Source organism: Clarias gariepinus, chromosome 1 (assembly GCF_024256425.1).
Source record: "Clarias gariepinus isolate MV-2021 ecotype Netherlands chromosome 1, CGAR_prim_01v2, whole genome shotgun sequence".
NCBI classification, from domain to species: Eukaryota; Metazoa; Chordata; class Actinopteri; order Siluriformes; family Clariidae; genus Clarias; species Clarias gariepinus.
In genome coordinates, this window is record NC_071100.1 from 49,862,777 (window position 1) to 49,888,373 (window position 25,597).

Here is a 25,597-nt window from a genome sequence, read left to right on the forward strand (position 1 = left end):
ATAAATGTAGACATGAAACAATAACATATATTTTTTATCCTGTAACACAATATAAAGACAACGCGTATATTATAACAGCCTTAATAATTTCTAGATATTAAATCATTTCAGATAATAAATTGCTAGAATGAAAACAAAAACACAAAACTGTATATTTTTACAGTTCTGAATAAAAGCACTACGCTGATAGTAAGGAAGGTTTTTTTATTGAACCAATACAGAACATATTAAACACATTTACAAATAACAGCAACAGCAATAATAATAACAAAACCACACACACGAGAGAGAGAGAGAGAGAGAGAGAGAGAAACATTAATCAAAACAAATAGTTCATAATTATGTAGAAGTCTATTATTCTTTTTATTAAACTGAATTAATTTAAGAGAATTTAAAATTAAGGTCATTTCTAGAAGGAAAAGGGGGAAATACAATTGTTCCTTTTTAATTCTCTGTTTATAAATAAAGTATTTTGCATGTAAAATAAATTAATTAACAACAAACTCAAGCTGTTAATTTTCGGCATGTTCATAATAAAAGATTATATCTTTACCAGTAAAGATAGCAGTGAACGTTTACTTTCCACATATCGATTGGTGGCGTCAGTAGTGACGTCGTATTTACGCCATTTGCGTAGCCACGGCGTCTCACGTACCGCGCGTAGCGTGCCTGTTGCTTTCATTCGCGCTCTCCCTCTCCACTACCCAGCATGCACTGCGAGTTTGAGCCATCTTGTTGAGAGGTGGAATTTTTTTTTTCTTCAGAAATTTTGCTTCCCGAACTCTTGTCTGTGAGCCCCGAATCACTTTTACTCACAGCGTTTTATCGTCTCGTTGGCGTCTTTACACGCGAAATAGCGCGAATTGCGTCCTGTGAGATGGGTTTATCGTAGTCGCGGTGTAAAAACAACCCGTTTGCTGAAGTGGTTAGTGTTTTTTTTTTCTATATAATAAAATAAGATGCTAAATGTGAGGCCGGGGGGAAGCGGGCCCCCAGCTCGCGCCTCGGACTAAAGTGACAGCTGAAGCCCGGGAGAGGCGAGGGCAAACCCGGCCCAGTGTGCACCGCGGACCCGGGACCCAGGCCGGTAAACAAAGAAAAAAACTGACTGATATTGAAATCGAATTTGGATTTTAAGCGATTTTAATGGCCGTCTCTTGGTTTGATCGATCGTTAGGAATGCAACAGGATAGAAGAAGAAGAGGAAGAGCGATGACGTATGATCGTTTAGGCTAACAGCTTAAAAACTGATTTGGATCCAACGCCACTTTTTCCTCCCCGTGTTCGCGTCTCTTCTTTGGGTTTATACAAGAAGTGCGCGTTTACGTTTAGTTATTTTTTCCTTTTTCTCCAGGCTCCGCGCGTTGTTTAAGCAGAGCGTCCATTTGTCTACAACACAAGTGTCTGAACACGTTTAAGATGTCAGCCAAGAAGAAGAGCTGCTTCCAGATCACCAGCGTGACCCAGGCTCAGGTGGCCACGGTTGGCTGCGCGGACGACGCCGAGAGCCTGGACGATCCGGACGAATCCCGGGCCGAGGACGCGACGTCGGAGATCTACGAACCGGAAGTGTGCGATCGGAGGAGCTCGGCGTCGCACGGTGCGTCCAACAGCGTCGGAGACGGGCACCCGGGACTGTCTCACCAGGCTGGAGGTCCTGGTGCAGCGGGTGGTCCTGGTCAAGCCAGTACCACCACCACCACCACCACCAGCTGTAGCTCTCGCTTCCGAGTGATTAAGCTCGACCATGGCACAGGAGAGCCTTTCCGCAGGGGCAGGTGGACATGCACAGAGTATTACGAGAAGGAACCTGATGCGACGACGAGTAGGACTGCAGACGGGACCAGGCACCCTAACGAACACGCCCCTGACCGGGATAGCGGATTAGGCACCTCAGTCGTGGTTCAGTCCAGCCAGACTTCGGATGCGACGAGCAACACTGTGCTCGACCTGTCCGCCTCGCACGCCCCTTTCGAATCCGACCCCAATAAACCGGCGGTTCCGTCCCAGGCTCTCCTTGCACCCCAGCCGTCCCACGTCCAGATATCTCCTGTTACCCCTCAAGCTTATCAAACTCAACCGCAGCAAAATCCCCAATTACCCTTAGGCCTCCACATGCCAAGCCAAACTAGCATGATGCCCGAGTACGCGCCGGGGCACTTGCCTCACGCCGTTCCCATGCCAGGGGATCTCGGGATCTCAGTACCTGCCAGCCAACCGGGACCTTCTGTTCCGACCCTGTTGGACTGGGCGGGAGTGATGAGCGTGGCGGGGATGGCGCCTCTCGCTCCTGGACCTTCGGTTCAGATTGGACAGTATTCTGGTGTCGCCATGACGGCCGGCCAAAATTCGCCCGTTCCGAGCACAGTGGGCATGTCGGCGCCCGAACAGAGTCGGAGGAAATCGGACGCGGCCGCCTCTGCGCCCCTTCTCGCCCCGCTTAAGGAGGCTGCGAAACCTTTGATTACAGAGGGTTTGCCCCTTATGCCCAACCCTGGGGTGAACAGCCTGTTCGGGATCCCCATCCCAATTCCCATCGACGGGGATGAGGACAGGTGAGCATTAATTTACAGGAAACCCCGCCTCTTTTAAGCCTGTGTTTATTTTAATGTTTATAAAACATGTATGTGTCTGTTATTTACCTAATTATTTTAGTCATCTTCCCCTTTTGTGTTTACTCTAAACACTGCAAGCGTGCCTCGTTTTTACACTCCGAACCTGTTCAACACTTAATCAGTTAAACACTTGCACTCTATCTGATTAGGGTCACATCTTTCATCTAGGGGAACTTCTCTTACACGTCATCGTGTTCATACGTCAGACTCTACATCTAAAGAGCCTCGTGTCTGATTTGCACCGAATGTAAAAAAATATATATATGTATACATGTATACATAATTTTTTTTATACCCGAATAAGAGAACGCCATGTATCTTGCTTTTCACGTAATCTAGGGAACTTCAACACATGACCTAGGAACATTTGTCTTAATCTAGAGCGTTTTAGATCACTCGATCTAGTGAACACGATATCTTCATCATTATCATCACTAGCGAACACTCAGCATGTGCAACGTCATGCCTTCTTATAATTGAATTGAGGGAACTTTACATTCTGTCTAGAAAATATCATTAAGTATAGCGGACTTGACGGTGCATTACCATTAATCTAGGATTGATGGTAATGCATCGGAGAACCCACACTGGAAAACGTTACAATACGTCGTTTACGGGGCATCACATCTCCTGTGCGAATCTAGGGAACGTGTGTCAATCACGGGAGCTTCCTGTCACTTTTCAATTCACGCCTGTCTTCACTTGATTTGTAGGATTTGGTTTTTTTTACGCTAAATCTCAGTGAACTGTATATATATATATATATATATATATATATATATTTTACACTCTCCCTCTCTATCTTTCTAGGGAATTTCATTCTCTTGCATGAACTTCACCTGTAGTGTCTATGGTTTACACTTTTTTTTTTTTTTTTTTTTTTTTAAACAAGAAAGCCTAGTTTTTACACCTGTGAAAATTTCACATTGCTTTTGTGGAATCTTGATTTTTGTTGGGGGCGTGGCTTAAAGCCTGATAAAGCCATTTAGACATTAATACTATTATTAAACTTATTTATAATCTTTTTGAAGTATTAATGATGAGTCTATGCAGAGAGGAAGTTCACTCATTAAGGCGCCTACACAGCTGAGGAGTGCATGCCAAGGCCAACTTGTTATAAAAATAGACTTTATTTAATTTTTTATTTTTTTTACTCTCTCCTCCTCCTCCGCTACTCCTCCACCAAGTTTCAGCTTCGCGCACTTGTTTCGTGATGAGCCAGAAATAAAGAAGTGGCCGCTGTCCATCTAGCTTGCTAACCGGAAGTTCACGTTCCAGTTCCTTTATTTTAGTCATACCCGGACTCCTTCTCTGTCTCGTCGAACTTCGGAAAAAAAAAGCACACAATCGTGCTGCACGCGCTCTGACAATTTAATCTCGTGGCGTGTAACACGAGACGTAATTACAATTCTTAAAAAGAAAATCCCGATGTGTTCATCGGTGTTGATGGAGACGTTTTCCTTCTCACTTATTGCCAATCGCGTAGGGTAGCTTTGTAGCAACTTTCCAATGAAGAGTGTATATATGTGTGTGAGAGAGTGTGTGTGTGAGTGAGTGTGTCGCACACCCCGAGGGCATGATGGTTAAATGAGATTAGGACAGAGAGTGTTTGGCATGAGATCAAACCCAGAAATGCATAGTTGTGGTTGGTGTGTTTCAGGAACTCCGAAGTGCTGATGGTGGCGGTGTTGTGCAATAATAATAATAATAATAATAACAATAATAATAACAATAATAATCATAATAACAATATTATTATTATCATTAGCAGCTGCTTACAGCTGTTATCATGTTATGACCAGTTTCCAGGAATTACTGCGTTGGTACATCTTGCTCTAAGTTCATAGCAAGGTTAGGTGACTGGTTTTAGTGGGTGAGTTTCAGGGGTGGAGCTTGACTAAGTAAAGTTCAGGGTCAGGTTGTACTGGTTAAGGTCAAGGTTTGAGCCGTTGGGTTTAGCAGCTCGGCTTGAGCTGAAGCACCTGCCTGGGCGTCTGGATTTAAGTGGGTCTAGTGAATTGGGTTCAGGGGTTTCACGGCTCATGGTGTAACAGTAGGTTCGTTAGAGTTTAAGCTTGAGCCGGGGGATTAGCGCACTTACAATTAGAGTAAAACCCTGCAAGTGGTGCGTGTTTTAGGGGACAGAATGTAATGAGCTTCTGACAGCGTAGAAACTTCTGCTGAAATTCATCTGGTTCATCTGGTTTCTTTCCCAAGATGGCCTGTGGTGATGTAGGTCGGCCTCGCGGCTTGCAAAAATGCCGTGTTTTGAAACGAAGAAATTTGGTTCCATTGGTGAAAAATTACGTCAGTGTTCACCGCGTTGTACAAAAAAATTAAAATAATACTGAAGATTTAAGGAAAATAAGTGTAGAGAGAGAAAAAACAGGCTGAGTGGGACATGTATATGTTATGTTGTGGGACATTACATATAATAATATATATATATATATATATATTACATACACACTGCCAGTCAAAAGTTTGTGCACCCCTTCTAACTCCATGGTCATTCTTAATCAGTTTTTTATTTTTCCTACACTGTATAACGAGCCCGGAAGCTTCCGAAATACACAATAATCTCCTTAGAAAGGTCGATATTGAGATGCGTCTGCTACTCATAATCTGTAAATCCTTTATAACGCCTCTATCCTGAGGTGATTTCTGAGGCTGGTAACTCTAAATGAACTTCTCCTCTGCAGCAGGGGTAGGGTTTTGATCTTGCTTTCCATGAGAGCCAGTTTCATCATGGTGCTTAATGCATTTTGCAAATAAACACACTTGATAATACTTTCCTTGTAAGAGCTATTCCAATACAGCTGACTTTTGTGAGTTAAAAAAAATGCCATGTGTGTGTTATTTTATAGTTTTAAAACAATTTAAAACAAATCCAAAAACTTTTGACTGGTACAACTGGATATACGCGTGTGTGTATAATGTATATATGTATATAAAACAAGAGACAGAGACTGTACCTTATGGCTGAAAAAAGTGAAGAAAAACCACATTCACACGTGAAGCACACACACAGAGCGTGGAGTGTGGACCTGAACGTGACCGAGGAAAAGCCGAGAGTCTGGTACAGACCTGTTTCTGTTCTCTTTTGGTTTTCTAGACTAGCTGATGTTACGTGCACTGAAACCTGGCGACTGAATGATCATGAGTCTGGATCACCAGGGCCGCCTGTGCACTGAAACTTTAGTCATAAGCTATAAAAGTCAATTTATAAAAAAAAAAAAAAAAAATTATAAAAAGAGCAAACACTATCACATCTTGCCAGTCCGGAGTGTCTGTCAGATTCCAAGCAACCAGTACGGCGCAAAATTCAGTTATCGGTTACTTCGTTCTTGTTCATCCATCAGTCTTTAATTTTTTTTTATTTTCAGAAACCGTCAAAACACAACTTCTTTTCTTTTTTTCTATCTGGATCAGGATCCCCGTCACGCGCCTTCCTGATACTGACATCATTCAGGATGGCGGCTGGGTTGCCAGATGCTACAGCACCGTTTATTACTTTCTGACTCCATTATTCTTAGGAAAGTAACAGCATGGCGTACGGTGAGGAGGTTGAAGGGTTTTCTGGGTTTAGTGGTTTATATAAAATAAAAAATTCTTTATTTGGTCGCACTGTTAGGTTTTTAGAACTTTAAGAGCGCCGTTTAACATATCCTATATTAAATGCGCTAACCCGGAGAGGACGGTGTGTACGCGTGTCAGGGTCGTCCATCGCCCCCGCAGCACTGAGCAGCGTTCTCGCTGCCACGTTATGACGATGCAGCTTGTACTCATGCTATCACAAATCGATTTAAGTGTTGTGGTTTTCAGAAGCGAAAAGCAGCGGAGGATGTTTGCTGATGCATTTTTTTTCTTCATTTTTCTCTTCGACTTCCTCTCGAAAAGGCAGCCTTTCAGTTCCTGAGTTGCACATTCACCCCCCCTCAGAGGAAACGCAGTGGCACAGTGTGTGAACTGCTTTGATCTTGCGTCTCTGTGCACACTCTGAGATGCAAACTTGATGCGTCTTCACACACACACATCCTGCTTTACCTGTTCTTTCCTGCAGTGTTTTTTTCTTTTCTTATTTTTATGTCAATCGTTTACATGACTATGTCTTTTCGGTGTCCTAGATATGTCAGGGCTCCTCCACGCTCGAGAGAGCAGACTTCTCCTTCATCATTTTCACAGACCGAAGACGTGTGACAAGAGTTTATTATCGGACGCGGGTGAATGAATTAATCCGGGACGTGCTTCGATTTGAGTGCTTTCTGTCGCCCCCTAGTGTGAGCTCACCAGTGTGCGCATCACACTTCGTTTAGCCTCGAGTTAGTTTGTTAATCTGCAGATTTGCCTCCGTTTGTGTGTGTGTGTGGGATCAGGAGCACCGAGTGTAAATCATTCAACACCTCTACGGGTGACAAAGTGCCCTCGGCCAGGTAGTTGTCCTCCGTGTTTGTCCTCTCTGTTTTTCATTGTAATATAATCCTTTATTCAGTTGGACCAAAGTCAGTTGGAAGTATTGGCTGATGTCATTCAAATTCAAAATTAAATTTTAAATTACAACCTTACACAAGTATGATGTGCAGTGAAATGCTTACACGACTGTTTGTGACCTAATAAAAAGAAAATAAGAGGAGCAAAATGATGGGAGTAAATTCTTCTCCAGCACATCACAAACATTCTTAGTGGGGTTAAGGAAAATTCTTTTTCTTTTATCATTCAACCCCAGATCAGCCCTCCCACCCCACCACCACCACATGATCTTTTTTCAATGCTTGTGGTTTTATTAAGGCTACACAACTGTTTAGCCCCAGTCCCTTTAGTTCTCTTTGCATTGTTTGTGTGCGTGCGGAATTCCTGTGCGACCTACTGTTTTTTTTTTTTACGACATTTTACGGTCTCCCTTCATGCTCATTCACGATGTATTTATGCCCACGTTTCTTCTTCTTCTTCTTTTTCCAGGATGATGGGTCACCATTAATAATCCATCTCTGCGTCTCTCAGTTCTTAGCCGTAGTCGTTTCAGCAGTCTCGTTTTAAAATCGAATTTGGTCTAAAAATTTTTTTATTTATAGGGCATATCGCCCGGCTCTACTTGATGCCAGACAATAATGTGACCCTTCTGAAACAGAGTAACGTCTTTGCCACAACATGATTGTTTAAAAAGAGAAGCTCCTCACTGCATCCATTAGAGCTTAATAACTTAACTGTTTGCTTGGTTACATCCAGGTGGTGACTTTGCCAGTCAAACTGTAATATTTGGTGATTTATTTATTTATTTATTTATTTTTAAAAGCTTTAACAGTTTTCCTTAAACCTCCCTGCGGTCTTTGTTGTCGTGATCCTGGTCTCTAATAGAAAATCGTACACCCTTTATCGTACACTCTGTACTTTTTGCTTATTTTAAAAGTATGAAACTAACGTCTCAGACCGTGTGTAGAGAGCTGGTGAGAAAACTGTATTTTCTCTAAGTAAATATCAGTTCTACGGACTCGCTCGGCTAACTCGGGGGGCCACGCTGCACCTCGACGCCTCCCTTGGGTCCGCAGAGCCCCAACGGGTGGGGGGGGGGGGGGGGAGGATTTATTACACCTAAAAATACTCTGATCCTTCTGTGCGGCTCCTGGAAAGAAAACGTTCCAGGATTTCTAGGAAAAGAGTCTGGTTTACATTCGCTCGCTGAGGAACCCAGCAGTATCACCAGCTCCCTCCAGCCTCCTCTACACCTCTCACTCTCTCTCTTTTTATACTATATATAATACAGTCTTTATACTGAGAATGAAACTTATTTTGATTCCAGTTGTCTGAATCTCCTGACTGGGTTGCCAGATCTAACGGCATCGATCGTGAATTTGTTAGATTGCTTTCGGATTCCTTTATCCTGAGGGAAATATCAGCAATGATGTTGGTTCTTCAGGGGCTGAGCACGAGTAGAACATATTGGGGGTTGTGTAGTTCGCGTGTAGGGATTAAGTGGTTTATAGATTTGGGGAAAAGAAAAACATTTTCTTTTATTTGATTTTTATTCTTGTAGTTGGAATTTGCTTTGAGTGTTTTTAATGCTAAAGCTTCATTGTGACTGTACTGTATCTGATTGATTTAAACATATTTTATATTATATATGTTCACCACCATCCTGATTCTAGCTGAAAGAGACAATGGGGGGGAAAACAGCAATTTCGAGAATCCAAGCTACGTCAAGTAAAAGTTTTCTGAAAAAGACGTAAACTCTAGTAGCTCGCGAGATTAATAAATCTAATCTTGCGAGCGAGCTAGGCTAACAAGTTAGCTGGTACCAGCTTGAGCGGTTACTGTTTATGCCTATATTTATCAGTGTTTAGGTTTTAACGGTTCGGTTAAAGAACAATTCCCACTGCAGGAGGGGCAGGTGTTCCTCCTCACCTGGCTTTCTTTCTTTCTTTCTAACGTCTCTCTCTTTTCTTTCTCTCTCTCTTTTTCTCTCTCTGTACTTTTCTTGTGCGTGCCGCGGAGCAGGAACCCATCCACTCTTTTCTACAAAACCTTCCAGCCCGGTGTCAGGCTCCCGAGGTAGAGTATGTGTGCGTGAGCTTTAGCTTTAGCATCTACGCGTGTGCTGCATGGCATGGTAGTTCCAGCCAGCTGTGGCGTAACGGCTAACTTAATGGCAGCTTTGTCACACGAGCAAGCGAGCGATAATCCTCCAAAACCGCTGGAACGGGCTGGGTGCTTTTTGTTTTTTGGTGTGTGTTTTTAATCCTGCTTGAGTTGCCTAACGGGCTGCGATTGAGCGAGTTTTATACTTTGCTGTGTGTGTGTTTGGGCTTTAAACTGGATTTGTCTAACATGCACTGGATTGTTGGATCGGTGCTGCTTGTTCACTCCACATCTGGCTTCCGTCCTGATCAGCTGGTGAGATCGGACCAAAACAAACAAAACCCCCTTAGTTTTAATGTGTAGAGGTCTCGCGTCCTGCTGTGAGGAAACATATCGGATGTCACATGACTCCTTGACAAGCAGGAAACTATTTAAAAAAAAAATGTATTAGTACATAATTTAGATTTTAATTTCTTTTATAGCTAAAAGTCGTTCTATGTTGTTCTATACTTTTAATTTCTCAAAATTCTCATATCATACTTTTATATTCTTATTTAAAACTCTTACTCTTCTTATTTTTACGGTTTTACTCTTCTTTAATTTTAGGGTCATTGGTGGTCGTATAAACGTTTCACTTCATCTCATACTGTGTGTGAGACAAATACAATTTTAAACTGATCTTAAATGCTTAAAGGAATTCAAGTTTAAAATGAGGTACATATATTATTAAATAAATCAAAATTGCTCTTAATTCTTCTACATTTAAAACTAGATTCAGTTATTATTTATGTGAGTGAAGATGCAGAATTTTTCAAATAATTGATTTTTAAATCTTTGTGTAAAAATTCAAAATATATTGCGTTGTGTAATATTTAAAAAAATTGTAATGTATAAAATGTAAATGTACGTTACAAAGAGAAATCATGAAAATATTTTTCTATGATTAAGTATCTTAAACATTTTAATCAAATTATTAAAAAAAAATAATTTTAATTATAATTAAATGTAAAACTGCAATACGACAATAAAATGTAAAAAACATATTTTGTAATGTATTAAAAATTCTATATATACCCGCAGATCTGATAAAAAAACATATATTTACAAATTAAAATGTAAATGCAAAAGTAGAATAACATTTTTTAAGATATAAAGCGTGTTATTACAACCAAACAATATCCTAAAATTATGGGATTAATAAAATTTTAATAAATTTTACAACCTACATTAAAATATTTAAAATTTATACATAGATATGCATGTACAATAATGTTTTAAAAAAAAAGTGGAAAGTACATAAATACTATTATAAATTTCTAATGTATAAAATTAGATCAAGTTTTGTTTAAGTTTATTAAGTTTTTTGTTGTTATTTAAAAGTGAAATAATTAATAACTAGTTTAATAAAAAAAGGATGCCTGAATTTTTTTTATTTTAATTGCATAAAATTTTACAATGTATATATATTTTAACTTCTTTCTTTACATTTACTGTCCGGTTCATTATTCGTTGTTCCCCTGCATCCCACCACCAGCTTGAGGCTTAAAGAGACAAAAAGTCAAAAAGTCTCGTGTGTGTGTGTGTGTTGGTTCCATGTCTGAGGAACACCCTGGACCTGCAGATCCGATTCTCTGATTTATTAGTGGTTTGAATCTTGTCTGTCATCAGCTGACTCCCTCCTAATAAATCACTTGTTTTACCTCCATCAGATTTGGCTCGTAGCGAGCGCGGCGATTCTGTCACCCGGGGTCGTAACGTCAGGGTTAGGTGTCCTGTAAACATCAGTAACATTATGGGAACGTGCAGACTGAACATTTGTGATTTGTGAGCAGCACTGCACAGCTTTAGACTCCGCCCCCTCACTGAGCTATACTTTAATGAGACACAGGTTTTATTGTTGACGTTTATTGAACTCGACAAGGTGTTTGGATTCTCACACACGTTAGCAGTAACCATTATTGTGTCTGTTAAACTGTAACACTTTTTATTGTGTGCGGGGCTTTTTGTTATGTTTTATTTATCTCTTCTTTCGTTCCACTCTGAAACGACCATGAGCGTCCCCTGCTGGAGTTAATTGAGTTAATTATCCGCCTCAGTATGCGACTTTAAAAGCGCGGGTGAAGCACTGAAACTTTTGATCGGTATGCGTGTGTGTTTGCCAGCAGCGGTATAATGAAATTCACAGTGTTCATGTGTTCATGAATAAACAACAGGTGGTTGTTCGTTCCAGTGAAGTTTGAGTTGATAATCAAATTCCTGACAAATCCCCCCCCCCCAAAAAAAAAATTATAATTTTCACACACGCAAAGTTGAGTGTGTAAATCAAACAACCGTTTTTTCCCCCCCCCACTGATTTGTGTTTAGCTAGCTGGCTAGGCCACACCCACCAGCAACAAGCTACACGTGTGACGTCACAGAACAGACTTATAAGACGCTTCACAGTCATGGCTTCTTTTATTTATAAAAGTTTAACAACTTAATCTTTGCCTCTCTCTAACGGCTTTGATGACCTTCAGCAGTCTGTGAGCGTCATGCGTCTGCTCTCTGCCTCTCGTACTGACGGATTCTTCCTTTTGTGTTTCAGTGCCTCGGGAGCGAGCGTCGTCGCCATCGACAATAAAATAGAGAAGGCAATGGTAAGTACCCACGTCACAACCAGCACGCTTGACTGACAGTTATACGTTTAAACCATGTTCACAGGTTCACTCGCGCTCACAAAAAGTCAGCTTTCACAAATCAAGAGCTATCATTATTGTTTATTGTTTGTCGTCAGTCTCTCTATTTTTATTAGATATTAAACTTCAGATTAGCTTTCGCACTCTAGGTTCACTTTCACATTTTAGGTCAGCTCTCACTTTTTAGATTAGCTTTTGCTGTCTAGATTAGTCTTGACATGCTAGGTTAGATCTAGACGCTCTCTAGATTAGCTTCCGGCTGCTAAATTAGTGTTGTTTCTCTAGATAAGCTTATGCTGCCTAGGTTAGTGCTCACAACTTTAACTTTCACACTCATAGGTTAACTTTTACTTGTTGAGTTGGCTCTCACTTTTTAGATTGCTTTTACTATCTAGATACAGAAGCTTTCGCACTGTAGGTTAGCTTTCGCTCTCTAGATTAGCCTTCACATCCGAAGTTAGGTTTCACATGTTATGTTGGCGTTCATCTCTCTAGATCTCTATGTTTTTTTTATTTTTTATCATCTTTCACTCACTAGGTTAGCACCCGCTTTTTAGATTAGCCTTCTCTTGCTAGGTTAGCTTTTGTTCAGTACATTTTCTTTTACACTAGCTAGTTTCTGGTGTTTAAGCTTTGGGTTAATATTTTTCGGGGGGGCTGAGCCACAACTACCTTATGATTGGTGAGATCGGTGGTTATGTAAGTGTCACTTCGCTATGACTCCACCCACTTAAGATGGAGAGGGGCGGAGTATAAATTGGAAAGCTGCACTAAGATCACATCATGTTACATTGTATCAACATGTAAAGGGAATTTCTGAGGAAGGTTCTGTTTATGCTGAAAATGTCACTCTCACACACAGACCACGCCCCTAAACCGCGGATAGTAGCGCGAAACGCCGCAGGACAAACCTATAGCTGAGCTCCGTTCAAATGACGCAAAACCAGAATACAACTGTCATCTTTATTTTCTCTAACACACACACAAACACACACGTCCCAACATGCAGCTCTGGCCTCAGGCTTCACCTCCGGCTGAAAACTGAAGCAAGTACATTATATAACTTTAAAGTGTGTGTGTGTGTGTGTGTGTGTGTGTGTGTGTGAAACATCACAGGGATTGTTAATCCTGCCGAGGGTCTGACCGAGCTATATATCTATATGTCACATCTGCCTTGATGTCACGGTTAAAGGGGCGGGGCTTATTTGAACGTCAAGCTTTTATAGTTTGTGTAGTGCGTGAAAGCGTAACCGTAGCAACAGGTCAAACAAAAGGTTTGTGGTGTCTGACGTTGCGTTGTCTCCCGTGCAGGATCTGGTGAAGAGCCACCTGATGTACGCCGTGCGCGAGGAGGTCGAGGTGCTGAAGGAGCAGATCAAGGAGCTGTGCGAGAGGAACTCCATGCTGGAGCGCGAGAACGCCGTGCTCAAGTCCCTGGCCAACAGCGAGCAGCTCTCGCAGCTCTCGGCTCACACGACGGGCACGACGCCGACCCCGGCCCTGGCCCTGACGGCGACGCCCACGCCGGCATCGAACCCGCCGCAGCCCAGCGTGTCCTCCGCTTAAACCCGCCGCACATCACACCCCCACCAGCACGTCGTGGTTCTCCTCCTCCTCGTCCAGCACCAGCTTTAACCAGCAGCGCTTCAGTGTACTTCTGTGTGTGTGTGTGTGGCTCTGTGAGTGTGTGTATGAGTGTGTGGGGACCAGAAACGATACAGAAGTGTTCTTTGTTTTTTTTTTTGTTGTTTTTTTGATGTCGTCGTTGTTGTTTCTTTTTTTTTTTATTAAAGAAGAAGAAGAAGAAAAAGAAAAAAGCCATGAGAAGGGTTTATTTTTTAAAGCCGTTTTCGAGCAAGAGTCTATTTTTCAGAGCTGATCATACTTCATGAGAAAAAAAAAAGAAAAAAATAGTATAAAGTATATATTATTATAATTTTTTTTTTTGGGCTTGTCAAATCACCAGTCAGTTATTTATTCGAGGGCTGCTACGTTCACACGTCCCCCGACTGTAAAGAAACGCTTCTCTCACTCGACAAAAGAAAAAAAAAATGCAGCCGGTAGAATCGTACACACACGCACACACGCTTCTAATCACACACGTGAGATAAAAGCAGCGGGTTCAAACACTAACAGCCCTTTGTTTTTACCTCTCAACTGCGAATGTGAAAGGGTCACATGAGTGAATGTACTTGTACTTCTATTTTCCTCCTCCTCCCCCCATCATCACCCCCTTTGTAAAGTGTGTACGCAGTGTCCACGAAGAAGAAGAAGTGAAGAAAGATCTTCAGTTCTGAGGGACAACAAAGAAACATTTTACCGCTCTCTCTCTCTCTCTCTCTCTCTCTCTCTCTGACTCTTGTACGTTTTGTCGCTTGGTTTTCACGCTGTTCACGTTCCGGCCGCTTGAGACGAGACGGTCCTGGTCCTGATCTGTGCTTGTAAACACACATGCTTCAGTCTCATTTAGTCCAAAACACAACTCCGGGGGTTTACACTGTACGACACTGACGCAGTCTTGATTAGACTTTTTTTTTAATTGACTTTTTTTCCCCTTCCCAATTATGCTTTTTTTTTTTTTTTTTTTTTCCCCTCCTCCTGGCTAAATTATGTATTTATTCGGGTGATAAATCTGCGTTACGACGGATTTTCGATCTAAATGATAAAACAGAACGATTTTGTACGTGTATGCGGTTTGTGTAAATAGAAATATAGATAACAAATATGAAATTATTTTTATTTTAAAATCAACTTTAAATAAAAGAATAAAACGATGCAACTTTGAATTATTTCACTTCCATTAAACAGTAAGTAATCTAAATTAAGATTAATAAATCTAACTTTGAATGAAAAGAAAAATTATAAGAAAAAAGGCCATTTTAAAGTTTTTGAAGTAAAAATCACAAATCATTTAAATCTTTTACTAACTGTCTCTAAATTATACTAAAATAAATGCTAATATTTAATCCTTTTTTTTTTATAAAAAAGAATGAATTAAACGGTGATTGAAGCCAATAAAGTGGAAGATAAATTAGATCAATTAAATTGAAAAAACTAAACCTTTTACTCTTGTGTTAAGGTTTTTTCCCCCTTCTAAATATATAAAATGCGTTAATTTGATTTTCAGTTAAGCTTTAGTGAGATTTTTGTGGTGCGAGGAAAAAATTTGTGTAAACGTAAAAAAAAAATAAAGCGTCTAGATTTACAAGTATAAATGTATATATTTTTATTAATTTATCATAAGGAGCCGTTGTAGGTGCGGAGACCGTACAAGGAAGACGTTCTAATAGATGTGGCTACATGAGAAATCTTGTTTAATGTGTTGTTGATCTGGACGTGGTTGATCGTTGCTGAGAAGTTTTAAGCAGCTGGTTAAAAGATCTCCTCGAAAAGTTCAACCTGAAGAAAATGATCAATAATATTCTCTAAAAAGTATAGATCTTCAGCAAAGTTTTTGCACAAATAAATCCAAACTGGGATAATAATAATAATAATAATAATGAAAATAACACTTTATTAATTAAATTAATTATAAATCGCCCTCGTCATGGGGTGCGAGCGCTGAACAGATGGTCGTACAGTGTATTCCCCAAATCACGACTCCGGAACACGAAGCACAAGTCCAATCTTTTCGGCTGTGTCTCATTTAAGAGCCCCAAGTGTGAGACGATCATGTGACTGTGAGACTGGCTGTGGATTTAGTGTAAATCCCTAATGTAAAGTGTAAACCCCCTGCCCCCATCCCCCCCCCCAAAAAAGAAATGAAACAATCATGCCCTGAAAAACAGCCAAAGTGTTACGCTTATAAATAAGACGCGGCCGACGTCTGACTCGTGCTCCGTGTCTGAGCCTTTTAAACAAACTGTGCCGGCTGTGTCTCATTCGGAGATTTCTCGATAAGAAGTAGCGAGCGTGAGTGAGATGATTAAGGTTCCTCTAACGAGACACACCCGACACGTCTCCCCCCCCCCCTGACTCCTGTTTATTTTTTATTTATCATATTTTCAGGTTGGGATGGGGGTTTACACAAAATTAAAAAAAATAAAATAAAAGCTGTGAAAAATTGTTTCAACCGACTTTGTTAACCAAAGATGCAAAGCAGTGTAATTTTTTTTTTTTATTATTATTTTTTTTTATCTTATGCACATTTTGTTATTGTTCACGACCGTTGTCGCTTTTTAGCATGTTCTTGCATGTTCTAGTATTTTCTTCTTTTTTATGTCGAACCACTTCCATACCTCATGTTTGTATTCTGGTTGTGAGATAGCAGGCTGTGAACAATGTCATTGAATGGGGGAGGGGGAGGGGGGGTTGCTGGGGTGTCAACGAAAAAAAAACTAGTGTTCTTTCTGCGCACTAGCCGGCGGGGAAAAAAAAAATGAAGTGAGCCATGTTTTTTTTTTTTTCCTTTAAATGGTGTTGGAGTTTCATATGCCAATAGTTTTGTTACATTGCAAAAACAAATTTAATGTATTTAAATAAATGCAATATTCAAACTCATGACACTGCAGGGTGGCTTTTCTTTTTTCATTCAGTTTAAATCTTCTATTTGTTTAACTACCTCGTATTTATTAGGATACCTCATATCTGAAGCGTCTTTAGTACCTCGACATACATCATGTTTATTACAGTACATCATTATATCTTATTATAGCACCTCAAATGTAATACATTGTTTATGACAACAAATTAGGTGTAATGAGTTATTTAACATTTTAAATACCTCATGTATATTTTTGTTTGTGTTTATTATATGAAACTATATAACATTTAATACTGTTGTACGAGTCTAATATAAAGGTCCTCTGACCAGATGCTGATGTATCACTGAGTGTTTAAACACTGGCAGGGTAGAAAATTCCCCTCAGAACTTAGTCACTGGAGGATTTTATTGAATTTCAATTATAAAGCCAATGTCCAATTTAAAGTAAGTTTAATGTCCAGTACCCAGAAGGCCTCTGTAAAAGAGCCATATCAAAGAAAAACAGGGCCTGAGGGCAAAAACTCTTCTGTACCTCCTTATAGCTAATTTGTTATAACACCACACTTACAGTATAATACCTCGTTTATTATATTACATCATTATAAAACTTTTTTTCCTTCCTTATTTGTTATAGCACCTCATTAAATCTCATATTTTTGGCATCACCATCTCGGCCTATGGCCACGCCTTCAGGGACGAAAAATCTTATCGATGGAAAAACCTGATCAGGCCGTCAGCTGACTTTATTTTCTGGCCATGTTTAACATTAATAACTCTAGACCTGACCCACAGAATGCTTGAAGTGTTTATTCGGGATTTTTTTCCTCACTGCATTATTACCTTGGTAGAAGAATGAGCACATAAATGAAGCTTTGGGAATCTTTAAAACCTAACGTCTCACCATCACTAGTATGATTGGACGGCGAATTTTCAGTTTCAGATCAGATTTTTCAGCTTTTTAGCTGGTGATTTTAGTTCCATTAGCTTTTTACCATGTGACATGGTGCCGAAACATCCTAATGAATAAATATCACTAGCAGTGTTTATCACAAGAAGTAGGTGTTTATTATGATTTTTTTGAAATAATATGAAAAAAATGTTTAAAACACCCAGCTGTTCAACAACAACGAAAAAAGCTCAGAAAACACTAAAATTTCAGATCAGGCTGTAAAAGGTTAAAAAAAAAAAAAAGAGTTAAACACAGGAACTCTGGCTTTGGAGAGGAAAAAATAAAAAATAGTGTCACTGAAAAATGGCAACTGCAGAACACAAATTATGGAAAGAATTCCCGCTGAATCGTATTCCAAACTTGAATGGAAGAAAATAATAATGCGGCTCTTTGGAGCAGGAAAGTCAGTTTAACCGGCGTCTGAGCATCCGAGGAGAGAAACCGTCCTCCTGTGTGATGCCCTAAAGGTGCCGAGGCAGTCACATGACCTCGGCGGGCTTTTGGGATCGGCTCTGAGGGTGGAGTGCTAGCCCACGGTGACGAAGCGCCCACCTCTGGCGTTCTGCTGGGCCGCCGCCATGCGCTTCATCTTCAGGATGCGGAAGCGTTCGTTAAGCGTCATGGCCGTCTGCTTTAAAGACAGGGAGGTGGTGTCTTTAACACGGGACGCTTGATCGTGCATCGTGTATGGTAACGTGAATGATAGGAAGCTACCTGTTTTCCCACGCTGTTGATGTCGAACTGCAGCGGCACCCCTTTGGGCTTTTTCCTCTCCGGCTCTGGCGCTGTGTTCTGAGCAGGTGGAGTCACTGCGGGTGGTGGGTGGAGCGACCACGAGTGGGCGGGTCTGGAAAAAAAATAAAACGTTACTTCTGATTGGTTGGCCAATTTTTTTTTTTTATTATTAATTAATTATTTTTTTTATATATAGCCCCACCCCCTGGTTTGATGGACAGCTAAGATCCTGGTACTGTTCTGAAAGACTGAAAAGGGTTTTAAATAACGGAGATAAAAACGTACTCAGGTTGAGTCCTGGCTCCGGGGTTATCTATCGACACGGTGAGAATGCCGCTGCTGTTCACAGGAGTGCGCCACCTGGTGGTCATACAACAGAAATAACATTAAAATGACATATTTAAAAAACATATTTAAAAAACAAACATAAAAACATTTTAAAACTATACACAAACACCTACTTTTTGATTATATTGGTACTTGTTGAGCGAGTGTGTGTGTGTGTGTGACTTACGGTCGGGTTCTTTGTGTTCTCTGAGCTGGCTGGATCGGCGCCGTCTTCTGCACTTGTGTATGAACCTGGTAAAGACATAAATTGGGATTCTTATCATGTACTCACACACACACACATACACACACACACACACACACACACACACACACACACACACACACACACACACCAGCCTGGCTGCCTCCATGTTTTTTTTTTTTCCATCTCCTCTAATCTGAGATTATCATTAAATCTAAAACAAGTCCTTCAGTGTTTTTTTTCCCCCCACCAAGTGATCAAGGCCCCCCGCAGGTACGTGACCCAGTGCACATGAGAAGTCTCACAGTGAAACATGACTCAAACTCATAGATGAATGTTTACTTCCCTGATGGAAATGAGGCCTGGGACCTGAAGTGACATTAACACATACGACCACCTGAAAGATTAGCAAGTGTTAGCAAGGCTCAGGGAACAGCAGGACCGGGGTGAAAGATCTAGGCACCTTTAGGCCTCTTCTGGAGAGGAACGTGGCCTGGCGCGCCTCCCTCTGCGGCTCGTTCACTGGAGGAGCGTTCCTGTGAGGAAGGGAAACAAACCGGGCATGAAATATAGCTCAAGGGAGTGAATGATTTTACACACTGCAAAGGTAATACCACCATATGCATGCACACACACACACACACACACACACACACACACACACACACACACACACACACACACCATCTCATGCTCTGACTGGAAGCTCTAACATCATCATCGCTGATAATAATAACAACAACAACAACTACATTAACGCCAGCGTTCGTTCACCATTTCCGTCGCAGCCTGAAGGGTCTGTTCGAGACGCGGCCCGGAACTTTTCGTGTGTCCGGCTGCGTGTACGGCCGCCTCTGCGTCTGCACGTGCGGGACCGTGTGTCTGCGCTGTGAAAAGAACGGCCGCGTTCTCTGTGGGATAAACAAACAAACAAAAACAAGGACTTAGAAAAAAAAAGTATTTACCTTTTGTAAAATAGTTAGTGTTTGTATGACTTTTGTTTTTCTCATCCATGACCACATTTGTTTCTGGAGCCGGACTGGCCGCGGTACCTGAAAGAGAGCGGATCTTCTCGCCGGAGCTCGGTTCACGTTGACGCGGTTCACGTTGGCGCGGTTGAGTGCGGGTCGGTTTAACGGGCTGACGCCCTTCAGCAGGGCCGCTTTCCTCGCCGCAAGGCCGGTGATGACACCCTGCGCGCGCCGCCTGAACGGCTTGTTCACCCCTCCTCCTGAAAAACAGACAACAAGCTCAAATGAAAGGTGCAACACATCAGGACATCCTGTTTACAATAAGGTATAAATGTCCCTGGGTTTCGAAGATAAAGATGATGTAATGACCCCGGTGCTGCTGCGGCGCTCCTGCCCGTCTCCCCGGCGCTAACCGTCCTCGAACGCCGAGCCTCTGCCTTCTCAGCGCCACCTTCTGGCTCTGGACCTGCTTCTGCTTCTTATTTAACCGTATAATGTCGTCTGTACAAGCAGGAGGAAACAATTTCATTAAAATAAATAATAAATAAAAAATCACATGAACTTGACGGATCTGAGAACGTCATGGATATCATCATCACCTTTACACTGACACCATCGCACAATGTGAATTAAAATAAACGTATATTCATGTGGAATAATGAGGACGGCCTCACACACCTCATCCTCATCACCGTACCTGAGCATCTGCAAAACATTTCCTATAATTAAATATGCTTTAAAATTAGTATTTTAACTAGATGCTCAAACTAGTCAGGCTTTTACTTTTTAATAGTTAAAATGCAAAAAATAAAAAATTATATATATATATATACACTCATTTGGTAAATACTTTACAAAAAAATCTTAAAAATTAAAAACAAGTTTAACCACAATTTGGAGATGAACAATATTCCAAAATCACTTTGTTAAACCTTAAATTAAAATTAAATGTCATATAATTCAATCATTTAAGATGAAACGCAGTATTTTAGCCCATCTGCTTTATAAACTGGTTAACTCCCAATTTACTCTCTACGTCCTGCTGAAGTGAACTGTTTCTAACCCGCACCAACGCTCTCCACAGCCTCCCAAGTGCCCTAGATGGAAAAAAAACATCGCCTTTTAGAACACGTCCCACCTTTAACAACAAGGCTTTGCTAACAAAGCTGTTACTTACCGAGAGACATGTCGACTTTATCGGGTCCTTCCGCGTTACCGCTCGATGTGAAAGATGATTTGATCATCGTTGACCTAAATCTGAGTTTTGTGTGTGTGGGAAGAAAAAAATCACGAGAGCTTCGAAACAAATTCAGAGTAACTTAGCTAGAAGGCTAAGACGCTAGGCTAGCCGTTTTTTTTTTTTTTTTAGCTGTGCGCGATTTAATTGTAGTGCGCATGCGCACAAAATTTGTCCAAACTGAAATAAATTCGTATTTAAAACTGATATATGCGTTAAATTAAACATTTTAATTAAACCGGTTGTTGTTTTTATTATTATTATTATTATTGTTGTTGTTGTTATTGTTATTATTAGTATTAGTGGAAAATGTAATGCCGAGAAAAAACGGAACATTTCTTCTATAAAAAAAAATACAAGTAAGAGTGTGAATTCGGACTGTAATCAAAATCTATATAAATTTCTGCAATTATTATTATTTTTTGTTTGTGTTAATAAATAGATTTAATAATAATTCTGGTTCACGCCAACTTCCGCCTTCACCCCCGTTGCCACGGAAACTGTGTCCGCCCCTAACGCAAAGGCGTTAACCAATGACGTCTTCTGTTATAAAACACATCCTCCGTTATAAGACATTACATTGAGAGACCACAAGGTGGCGGTAACAACACATACTGGAACACCAAGCAGACAAAACTTGAAAACATCACGTCTACACGTGTTTATTGCGGATCCATGCAGCGTTTTTTAGGCTGAGTTTTCGCATCTTTGGAGTGAGAAGACTTTGGGAAGTCATGCCTGGGAAGACAACGAACCGGAAGCGTAAGGGAGAGCCGATGAAAAGCCCGGAGAACCGCTCAGCAGCCCGGGATGCAGAGAGCGGAGGAGCGGGAAGAGGAGCGGGAAGAGGAGCGGGCTGGCTGCGGGACAAAGTGCAGGAGATCCGGGGAAACTCGGCCGGGTGTAAACTCAACACGAAGCGGCTCCGGTTTCTGTCTGACGCCCAGAAAGTGAGACAGCGCTGCGGGGCGGTGCTTTACTGGATGTTCCGGGATCAGAGAGTGCAAGGTGGTCATCCACACCTTCATCAGTCCTGCAGTGTAATGTAGAATGTTAATAACACATCCCGAGGGTCGGGGAACGGATCAGGACATGCAGGGAAACGAAAGGAAGATGCAAAAAATAGTGTTTGTGTTCGCCACAAGGGGGCACTGCTGAGCTGCTTTATGTAACTTTTTATATAACTTTACATTATAAGTTTAATTTTTATTTAAATCTGTTATCGTATATTATTAAAATAATCTCCAGTCAGTTATAAACATGAATTAATTTCTGTTTAAGAGTTTGTTTTGATAAAATGCAAGCAAGTAAAACTATAAAAAAAAATATATATATATGATAATTGAAGAAAAAAGTTTTGTTTCTTGACACAAGGTGTCGCTGTTGGGTTAACACAGGATTTAAATAATCAAGACTGTTCACACTTTTGTGTTATAAAATGTGGACTGCTAAGTTTTAAAACAATGTTCAAGTAAAGTTAAGATTAAAAATGGACCTTCCTCCCTTCCAAAAAAAAAAAACAAAAAACAACCCTTTACGTCTGGTCTGGCGTGGTTCTGTGGATGGTGTATGTTCCGCAGGAAGCTGTCCAGGGTTGATTTATAAAAAAAAAAAAAAAAAAAAAAAAACCTTTTAAGATGTAACTGTGCATGTCCTGATCTGTGTGTGTGTGTGTGTGTAGATAACTGGGCGCTGGTTTACGCTCAGCAGCTCGCTCTGGAAGAGAACTTGCCCCTGCACGTGTGTTTCTGCCTCGTCCCGCGGTATCTAGACTCGACTTACCGCCAGTACGCCTTCATGCTCCGGGGACTGCAGGAGGTGGCCAAGGTGAGAGACGTAATTATCAGTAACGTGAACATTAGTGTGTGTGTGTGTGTGTGTGTGTGTGTGTGTGTTTTGATTGGTCATCAGCTGAAAGTTTACCTGATTCAGACGTCCCTGTCATTCTGTAGGAGTGTTCAGGCCTGGACATTCAGTTCCACCTCCTGCGCGGCGAGCCTGAGCTGACGCTGCCTGGTTTTGTGAAACACTGGGACGTCGGCGCCGTTGTGACCGATTTCAACCCCCTCAGACTTCCGTTGCAGTGGATCGAACGTGTGAAAAAGGAGCTTCCGGCCGACGTCCCCTTCGTTCAGGTTCGCTCTCTGTCTCTGCTCGAGCCGTAAAGCCGATTCTGTGTTTCGCCTCATGAGATGTTGATCGCTCTCCATCCACTCTTCAGGTCGACGCCCATAACCTGGTGCCGTGCTGGGAGGCATCTGATAAACTGGAGTACGCAGCGAGAACCATTCGTGGGAAGATCACCAAGCTCCTCCCGGAGTTCCTCACCGAGTTTCCTCCAGTGCTTACACACCCTCATGTGTCCACCAAAACGGCAAAGGCAGGACCACGACTCGATAACGATACGACACATGGCATAATCAAAGTGTTAGCGAGGCTTTCAGAGAAACAAAGTGTGACGCAGAATCCCCAGAATTAGCAACTTACAAAACGTATACACACAACTTAGCTAGCTAACAATTAAGGAGGGAAAAAAATCCCAAAACAAATGTAGCAACATTACATTAGCATACACTCATGATCTAAAAACAAGCTAGCATAAGAATTAGACGGCTATTGCTCAAGAATAAAATTTCCTTCAGCTAATGTTATAAACTAGACGTAAATAAAGTTAGTTAGCGAACATTAGGAGAGTCTGAATGTAACGTTAAATGTCTTTATTGCGGTACCGAGGTGTTTGTTTAAAGCTCGTTTGCTCTTTTAGAAGGTGGATTGGGAGGAAGTGATGTCATCACTGGAGGTAGACCGCAGTGTCGGCGAGGTGTCGTGGGCGCAGCCAGGGGCAGCCGGAGGCATCGCCATGCTCGAGTCCTTTATAGACGAACGGTTGCGTCTTTTTGCCACGGAGCGGAACAACCCGAACGCCGATGCACTCAGCCACCTCTCGCCGTGGATCCACTCAGGTGTGTTTGTGTCTCTTTTTAAGAGAGATGTTTTAAGTTAATGATTAACCTGCTCGTAAACAATTTGTACACTAAGCTGTATCGCATTTCTCCTCCACAGGTCAGATATCGGCTCAGCGCGTGCTGTTGGAGGTGAAGCGTTGGGGGAAACGCTTGACCGAGTCCGTGGCCTCCTTCACTGAGGAGCTGGTGGTGCGCAGAGAGCTGGCCGATAACTTCTGCTTCTACAACGACAACTACGACAACCTTAACGGTCAGTACACACTGTTGAAAGACTGTGTTTCATCTCACAGAAGGAGTGCCATAGTGAAGGAGGCGGGGCCTCTGTGCCTCAATGAACGAGGCGTGGCCTATTCGCCTCAAACTCAGTAGGGAGACGTGGCCTATGTACCTCATAGGCCATTGTGAGGAACCTGGTGGAGCGATCATTTAATGTGCTCTTGTTTTCCCAGGTGCGTATGATTGGGCGAAGAAGACGCTGCAAGATCACGCTAAAGACCCTCGTCCTCACCTGTACACGCGAGAACAGCTGGAAAACGCACGTACATATGACCAGCTGTGGAACGCCGCACAGGTACCGGAAGGCAGTGCTGCACCAAACCGACGAGGCTAATGACAATAATAACAAGTCTGACATTTTAGCCACAGTTTAACCAAAGTCCTATTATAATATATTTTTTAATTATAATATATATAATATATTATATATTTATTATAATATATATGTGTGTGTGACACCAACCAGAGGCAGCTCTTGCAAGAGGGAAGGATGCACGGTTTTATGCGCATGTACTGGGCTAAGAAGATCCTGGAGTGGACGTCTTCACCCGAGGAGGCGGTGAACATCTCCATCTACCTTAACGACCGCTACGCGCTGGACGGCTGCGACCCGAACGGATACGTGGGTGAGAGACGCCGCGCTACTCCGGCTTCATATCTCTTTTTAATTTACACCACCAGGTGGCGGCGGCATTGCGTTTTTGGGTTTTATCCTTGTGAGGTTCTCCTTGTACCTGGTGAGGGGGTGAACGCTGGTAGGATTGTGTGACAAGTGATCATCATAACCAGGAAGAGGATGACGGTCACAGCAAGGTCAAAGGCTTGAAATAGTTTCTTCTCAATTATGTCTTTCCTGTATGAAGTTTATTTAAGAAGATCTGAGGATGAGATTAACCATCGCTGCTGAGTTCAACTTTTCTTTCTTTCCATGCATTCTTTTTCTTCTGTTGTTTTTCTACCCTTTTCTCTTAAAGTTTAATTTTTTTATTAGTTTTTTTCTTCCTTCCTTAATTCTAATTTCTATGTGTCTCTGCTTTCTTATTCTAGTTTTTATGTAATTTTCTTGTTTTCTGTTCTTTTGTTCTTTTTTTTTTTTTTTATTCACTGCCATTTTCATTCTTGTTCCTTAGTTAGGTTCCATCTTCACTTCTACTTTTCTTTTGTCTGCAGGCTGCATGTGGTCCACCTGTGGGATTCACGATCAGGGTTGGGCCGAGCGCCCCGTTTTTGGTAAAGTGCGCTACATGAACTACGCAGGCTGTAAGCGCAAGTTTGACGTGGGCCAGTTCGAGAGGAGGTACCCTGAGAAGAAGGCCTGAGCTACAGTTGTAACTCACACTCGGAGCTGTACTCAACCCCACCTGAATCATGATGCAGTCTGTCATTCTGACACTTTTAGAGTTTTATGAGTCTCGGCATTCTGTTAAACCTGGCAGGGTGTGTGTATTTGTAAAAAAAAAAACCCTGCATTTGGTTAAATACCAGAAAAAAGATTAGCGTTAATTCCTGTAGAAAGAAAAATCCTGGTATATTTGACTACTTTTGTCTTAAAAAAAATAAATAAATAAATAAAAAGGAATTTGTA

At 41.5% G+C, this 25,597-nt stretch overlaps 3 protein-coding genes across 5 annotated transcripts; 2 read left to right on the top strand and 1 right to left on the bottom strand.

Moving 5' to 3' along the window:
* Positions 1–677: 677 nt before the first annotated feature.
* On the top strand, positions 678–16,363 carry tsc22d2 (TSC22 domain family 2). Of its 2 annotated transcripts, XM_053497601.1 has the most exons (4): positions 678–2,555; positions 9,108–9,161; positions 11,773–11,824; positions 13,175–16,363. In XM_053497601.1, the coding sequence occupies exons 1-4, from the start codon at positions 1,420–1,422 to the stop codon at positions 13,427–13,429; spliced, it is 1,497 nt and encodes a 498-aa protein (XP_053353576.1). In that variant the 5' UTR covers positions 678–1,419; the 3' UTR covers positions 13,430–16,363. The 2 variants fall into 2 exon arrangements, with proteins under 2 accessions (XP_053353576.1, XP_053353585.1); XM_053497610.1 differs by lacking the exon at positions 9,108–9,161 and having other exon boundaries at positions 679–2,555.
* A 1,029-nt stretch (positions 16,364–17,392) lies between these two features.
* LOC128545099 (UAP56-interacting factor-like) lies at positions 17,393–20,960 on the bottom strand. 2 transcript variants are annotated; one of them, XM_053515500.1, is made up of 9 exons: positions 20,711–20,960; positions 19,903–20,034; positions 19,615–19,793; positions 19,337–19,473; positions 19,026–19,098; positions 18,545–18,609; positions 18,316–18,390; positions 18,010–18,142; positions 17,393–17,923 (listed from the first exon to the last, which is right to left on the bottom strand). In XM_053515500.1, the coding sequence occupies exons 1-9, from the start codon at positions 20,775–20,777 to the stop codon at positions 17,822–17,824; spliced, it is 963 nt and encodes a 320-aa protein (XP_053371475.1). In that variant the 5' UTR covers positions 20,778–20,960; the 3' UTR covers positions 17,393–17,821. The 2 variants fall into 2 exon arrangements, with proteins under 2 accessions (XP_053371475.1, XP_053371470.1); XM_053515495.1 differs by having other exon boundaries at positions 17,398–17,926; positions 20,711–20,949.
* A 395-nt stretch (positions 20,961–21,355) lies between these two features.
* Positions 21,356–25,583, top strand: cpdp (CPD photolyase). Its single transcript, XM_053479017.1, has 9 exons — positions 21,356–21,778; positions 22,452–22,597; positions 22,723–22,905; positions 22,992–23,150; positions 23,535–23,733; positions 23,834–23,986; positions 24,186–24,307; positions 24,479–24,638; positions 25,183–25,583. Exons 1-9 carry the CDS (start codon positions 21,505–21,507, stop codon positions 25,329–25,331), a joined length of 1,545 nt encoding a protein of 514 aa, XP_053334992.1. The 5' UTR covers positions 21,356–21,504; the 3' UTR covers positions 25,332–25,583.
* The last annotated feature ends 14 nt before the right edge of the window (positions 25,584–25,597 follow it).

What these genes read in the sequence shown, in the direction of transcription:
- cpdp (XM_053479017.1), top strand. Translation starts at nt 21,505, where the DNA reads ATGCCTGGGAAGACAACGAACCGGAAGCGTAAGGGAGAGCCGATGAAA. An exon ending in CCGACGTCCCCTTCGTTCAG is followed by an intron (nt 22,906 to 22,991) that starts GTTCGCTCTCTG and finishes TCCACTCTTCAG; the next exon opens with GTCGACGCCCATAACCTGGT. An exon ending in CGACCCGAACGGATACGTGG is followed by an intron (nt 24,639 to 25,182) that starts GTGAGAGACGCC and finishes TTTTGTCTGCAG; the next exon opens with GCTGCATGTGGTCCACCTGT.
- tsc22d2 (XM_053497601.1), top strand. Translation starts at nt 1,420, where the DNA reads ATGTCAGCCAAGAAGAAGAGCTGCTTCCAGATCACCAGCGTGACCCAG. An exon ending in ATCGACGGGGATGAGGACAG is followed by an intron (nt 2,556 to 9,107) that starts GTGAGCATTAAT and finishes GCCGCGGAGCAG; the next exon opens with GAACCCATCCACTCTTTTCT. An exon ending in CCCGGTGTCAGGCTCCCGAG is followed by an intron (nt 9,162 to 11,772) that starts GTAGAGTATGTG and finishes TTTGTGTTTCAG; the next exon opens with TGCCTCGGGAGCGAGCGTCG.
- LOC128545099 (XM_053515495.1), bottom strand. Translation starts at nt 20,777, where the DNA reads ATGATCAAATCATCTTTCACATCGAGCGGTAACGCGGAAGGACCCGAT. An exon ending in GAAGATCCGCTCTCTTTCAG is followed by an intron (nt 19,474 to 19,614) that starts GTACCGCGGCCA and finishes TTTATCCCACAG; the next exon opens with AGAACGCGGCCGTTCTTTTC. An exon ending in TCTCCAGAAGAGGCCTAAAG is followed by an intron (nt 18,610 to 19,025) that starts GTGCCTAGATCT and finishes TGTCTTTACCAG; the next exon opens with GTTCATACACAAGTGCAGAA.